A 5,400-nucleotide genomic window follows, 5' to 3' on the forward strand; every position below is an offset into this window, starting at 1 on the left:
GTGTAACAATGGCAGACGCTGTGGCAGATCTCGATGCAGATGCATCGAGATAATTTTGGAAAAATACTTGTTGAAGTGTGCACGTGAATTAGAATATCTCCTAGTCGTTTTCGAGATTGAAAATTTTTAAGTTGATTTTCAAAAATTCGTTCATCTTCGTGCTAGAGAAAAAAAGGTGCATTACTTTGCAAAGTTCACTCTGTCCAAAAATGATTTATTATATCGTACCATAACACGATTAATGACTCTTTTCGTCTTGTCTCGATACTCGCTCAACAGTTTTCTAAGCTCATATCATCCTAGTCCTCATTTCATCAATTCTTTTTGCATGTATCTGTTTCTTAATAATACAGCAACATTTATAGTAAGAAACACAAATTGCAATTAGGACTAAAATGACAACCCCTATTGAATAATATCTTTTCGCTCGGTTCTTTGATGCAATTATTATTATGCCTTCTTCCGTCCGGTGATTTATAGTCTTAAGAATCACAATGATTTTTACTATTTTTTCATCGTTACCAACGGAGTTAGTGGCTAGGCAACGAAATTCGCCGTCATCCTCTTTCAAAACATTGTCGATTGTCAAAACACCAGTTTGTTTGTTAACTATGAGCCGCCCACTTTCTTCGCTCACAATCTCCCCTTCCGATTCTTTGATCCACGAATAAATCGGAGGCGGCCTGCCAAACGCTTTACATTGAATGCTGATGGACTCTTTTTCTTTGACTGTAATTTCCGAAATCATTGTACCATGAATGACTGGAGAAGACTGCACCTCAACTGTAATAGCGCTTTCGGAAAGCTGTTTGATATTATTAACAACCACACGGCACGTGTAACGGCCGCCGTCAGAATCCTCAACGTTACTGATGATTAGGCCGTCACTGCCGACCAAGTAGCGGTGGCCTGACGGAATGATTTCGTTGTTCCGGATCCAATTGACGATTGGCCGAAAATTACCATTCACCTTACATTTGATTTTTCCTTTTGTCCCTCTGATCAGATACTGCAGCGTTGGCGCATCGACCGTGAACCGATTTCTGATATTGCCTTTACTTTGCTTTGTTGATTTTTCAATATATGTGAATATCGGAGGCGGCATGGTGCATGTTCCGCAAGTGATACCGGATGTTTTCTCCTCCGCGGTTATGGTTCGCGAGATCAATGAATCGTTTTTGGCTGAGACGGATTGTACCCCAACTTCAATAACCCTCTCAGCGAACTCTCCCGTTTGGGGGACGATGGCACGGCAAGTGTAAGAGCCGGCGTCTGATGCTTGGACGTTATCGATGGTGAGGCCATCTGACTCGATACCATAGCGATCGCCCGACCGAATAGCTTCATTATTCAAAATCCAGTTCACGATTGGCGACGGATGGGCAGCCACTTGACATTTTATCTTTCCCTTCTTCCCTTTGATCAGGCTTTGAGCCGTTGGTGCGTGGGCCCATGATATCGGTTCGATTACTTCGATAAAGATTGATGTGGCATATTGGTCAGCGCTGCGATGTGTACCGACACAAGTGTACTGTCCGCGCTCGTCTACGTTCAGATATTTGAACATAAGGAGAAGAGATTTTTTGGCATGCATGTGCATGATAGTCATTCGATTTTTGAACAATAAATTATTGTTGTCTATCGTCCGATTCTGCGGATCCAACCAGTGAAGATCACGCATCTCTGTCATAGACGTTCCCTCTGCAATTCGGCAAGTCAACACGACTTTTGAACCTAGTTCGATTGATTTTATCGATGCCAACGGCCAAATTTCCAGCTTCGGCCGCACATGTTCCTCCGGGAAAAGAGCGACAGTTGATTTGGAAAAAATAATGAAGAAAATTGTACAAACTATTGATCTTGTATTAAGTCTATTCATCTTGCACTCAAGCCTCCCCAACAATCCGATGTGCTGATTTAACGAAGTAAACCCCAAGCAAATAGTTAGTGAGAGATAAATGGCGGAACCAATAAGTATGAAAAATGTGTGCGGAAACAAACAAACTAAAACCAGTTCAAATCACTACTTTAGGTTTACTAGAATCAAGTTGATAAATTTCCCTGTACGTAGGTATAGGAACCCAACGCGTACGTGTGAGCTACGCGCGATAAGGTGAGGTTGGGTAACTGGGCAGGAGTTCGGAGAAAAATGTCAAAATTTCAACTTCATGATTTTTTTCCCATCATTATATTGACAAAGGAGGCTACTTTTAAATTTTTTTTAGTAAGTACAACATCTTGTCTAAATGTAGGAAGAGTCAAAAGTCGAATTTCATCTTTCAATTTTTTCCCGCAAATTTTCAAAAATTTCCCGTTTTTTTCACCCAGTTACCCAACGTCGTGGGGTAACTGGACTACCCCCCCTTAATTTTTGAGGGGGCATTATTTTTAATTCTCATTGGCCAGAAAGTGATGTCCTGCTCATGAAGGTTTAAGAAAATGTCATTTGAATGTATATAAACATGTTTAAGTGGTTAAGAATGATGTCGTAACAGTTAGCGGCAAAAAAACCCTCAAATCTGAGAATTGAATAACGGTAAAAAAAAAAATTGTTTCCTTGTAGATAAATGCTTAGAACTTTCTGGATTACTACTTATAAAGTAGTATTGTATACGAGGACACTGTTTGGCCACTTTTAGTGAGATTAAGCATGATACATTTTTAAAAAATGAAAAAAAATTAAGCCGCAAGGCTGATCTGGGATAGAGTCAGGCGCCAAAAAGTTCCCTTAATTTTTAAGGGGGGCATTATTTGTAATTCTCATTGGCCAAAAAAGAATGTCCTTCTCATGAGGGTTTCAGAGAATTTCATTTGAATTTATATAACCATGTTTAAGTCGTTAAAAGTGATGTCATAACGGTTAGCGGCAAAAATGTAATTAAGTAATGCTTAAGTTATGCTATAATTGACTTAAGTTAGAAGTTTAGTGTGCTGGGAACCCTGATTATTGGTCTTTGGCACTTAAAAGTCCACAATAGTCAATTAGTTTTGACATTTTCAGAAGTAAACAAACACCGAAGCACAGTAACCTTGCAATGGGTAACTGGGCAGGTGCCACCACTGCCACCTGCCCAGTTACCTTGGGGTGGGTGCCCAGTTACCCCACAAAGGGAAAATTTTCAAGGTAACTGGGCATCAACCCTTTGCAGCCAGTATTTTCATCCAATTACGTTGTAATTACTCACGCATTACACAAATACATCATACATGAAGAAGAATTGTCAAAGTTGAATAAAATACTTGCTGGGAGTGAGATATGAGGCTCTTTTCGGGACCACCTCCGGCGTTGTTTTGAAAAAAAAGCTGTCCAATTTTCGGCACTTCACCATTCACCATAAAATTTCTTTTTGAAGTTATGTTTACATGTTCTAGATGGTTTACGTCATAATGAAGGTATGCCAATAGTGAAAACAATTTTTGCACTAATCTGGTAGAAATACAGAGGGTACTGCCCAGTTACCCCACCGCCCAGTTACCCAACCTCACCTTACACGTACAGTGAATGTGAGAAGTGCCGTTTTTAAGAATTGAGGGTAAACTCCTTGCTTCCGCGAAGAAGACTGTCATGAGTATTTGATAAAAATATGACGAATAATTCACTGCGGCACATACCAGACATGTTGATACTAAAATAGAAGCTAACGTTTCCGCCTGCATGGAACTCAACAGTTTGCGTTCGAAGTTTATAACCTGTCATAACGGAGGACAAAAAAGAATCTGATTAATTGGACCGTAAGTCAATCGGAACGCTGCATTTGGCGTTGGAAACCGGTCGAACACTAAACGTACAGACCAACTGACAACGAAAATGAGCACTTGTTTAGGTTGTTGCATTAATCTTATCCAAATGATTAAAATTTGTGACAATGAGGATCGGATGCTGAATTTCATCATATCTCATAATCTCATCGCGCAACACGTCGCCTGTCCAAAATGCGGTGCAATTCTTAATCTGGATTGGAGGAATCACCGGTTTAGGTGTCAAAGGGCCCATTTTGATGATGAACGTAGGAATGAAGCACAATGCGACATAGAAGGAGAACCGCTTTTAATGAAAAGACCGAAGAAATATCAGTTCAAACAATCGTGTTTTGCTGGTACGTATTTTTCACGAGCTAAGGTGCCAATTGATAAAATTCTTGTGCTTACCGTTGCTTGGCTACGGCATAAATCTGCGTTGTATAATTTTATCGTAGAAGAACTAGGACTTTCGCACAAGACCATCAGTGATTGGATATCCTTTAGCAGAGAAGTAGTTATCGACTGGTGGTTTGAAAACTCGGAGCAAATAGGAGGAGTAGGGGAAGTCGTTGAAATCGACGAAGCAAAGCTCGGTAAACGATATTCTAACAAAGGTCGCCAAATAAAAAATGGGCAATGGATCCTCGGTGGAGTGTTGAGATCAAACAGAAGGAAAGTCTTCATAGAGGCTGTAGAAAAAAGAACGGCTAAAGTTATGATTCCCATCATAAGAAAATGGGTTGCACCGGGCACTCTCATCATTACTGACATGTGGAGATCGTACAATAGACTAAACCAGTTTAAATATAAGCATAAATCCGTAAATCATAGCTTGACCTTCGTAGATCGTTCTGATCCAAGGGTTCACACCCAAATTGTCGAAAGAATGTGGCGCGAAGTCAGAAACGGTATCCCGCGCTTCGGTGCAAGAAAAAAATATCTTTTCGATTATCTCGCTGAGTTTACATTCAAACGAGCGTATCCGAACATATCGGAACGTATTCATCAGTTTTTCCTCAGCGCTGCCCATCTATATAAACCTAAAAATCAAGTGAAGGTGAAAGTGAAGAAACCACAAGCGCAAGAACCGAACCAGGCTAGAGATCTCGTTATCCGGTTCCAATTGATTAAGGAACGCTGAAAAATCATTCTGGTGGCAAATCTTAGAACTGTCTAGTAACTCTGGACTTATCAAAATATAAGAGACTTTTCAAAACGAGGGATGGTCCGACCTTAAACCGTCGAGTTTTGTCATACGCAAATCGAGAGCCACGAAAAAACGTTCTTCTTTCACCGTGTTCAAGATCCTATTTCTCCAGAGTTTTGTTTTTGAGCGGCAAGATTAAATTCTCTTGACTGTTTCGCCTCTCATTCAAAGGGAATTGTCTGGTGCATCTATCAGAAACGTGTTCGCAAATCATCAATTTAATAATTTTGTTGAATAATCAACTTAAGATGTCATCAGCTGCCGACGGTTCTCACGTTCCTCATCCCAAACGAGCAAACTCCGAAGACGAAGTTGACCTTTTTACACGATTGTTGGCGATAAAATTACAGCAAATTCACAGACCGGACCGTGAATCACTGATGCGTCGAATTTTCAATTTAGTGTTTGAAACAAAAAATTGTCACGACACTAATGACAAACCTCATTCGAAG

The 5,400-nt window shown here is 40.3% G+C and overlaps 1 protein-coding gene across 1 annotated transcript; it reads right to left on the reverse strand.

Moving 5' to 3' along the window:
- Positions 1 to 289: 289 nt before the first annotated feature.
- On the reverse strand, positions 290 to 1,600 carry LOC109035519 (fasciclin-2-like). The gene has a single exon (XM_019049173.2). The coding sequence runs from the start codon at positions 1,598 to 1,600 to the stop codon at positions 290 to 292; it is 1,311 nt and encodes a 436-aa protein (XP_018904718.2).
- Between the last annotated feature and the right edge of the window lie 3,800 nt (positions 1,601 to 5,400).

The sequence above is a fragment of the Bemisia tabaci genome, chromosome 7 (genome assembly GCF_918797505.1).
Source record: "Bemisia tabaci chromosome 7, PGI_BMITA_v3".
In the NCBI taxonomy this organism is placed as follows: Eukaryota; Metazoa; Arthropoda; class Insecta; order Hemiptera; family Aleyrodidae; genus Bemisia; species Bemisia tabaci.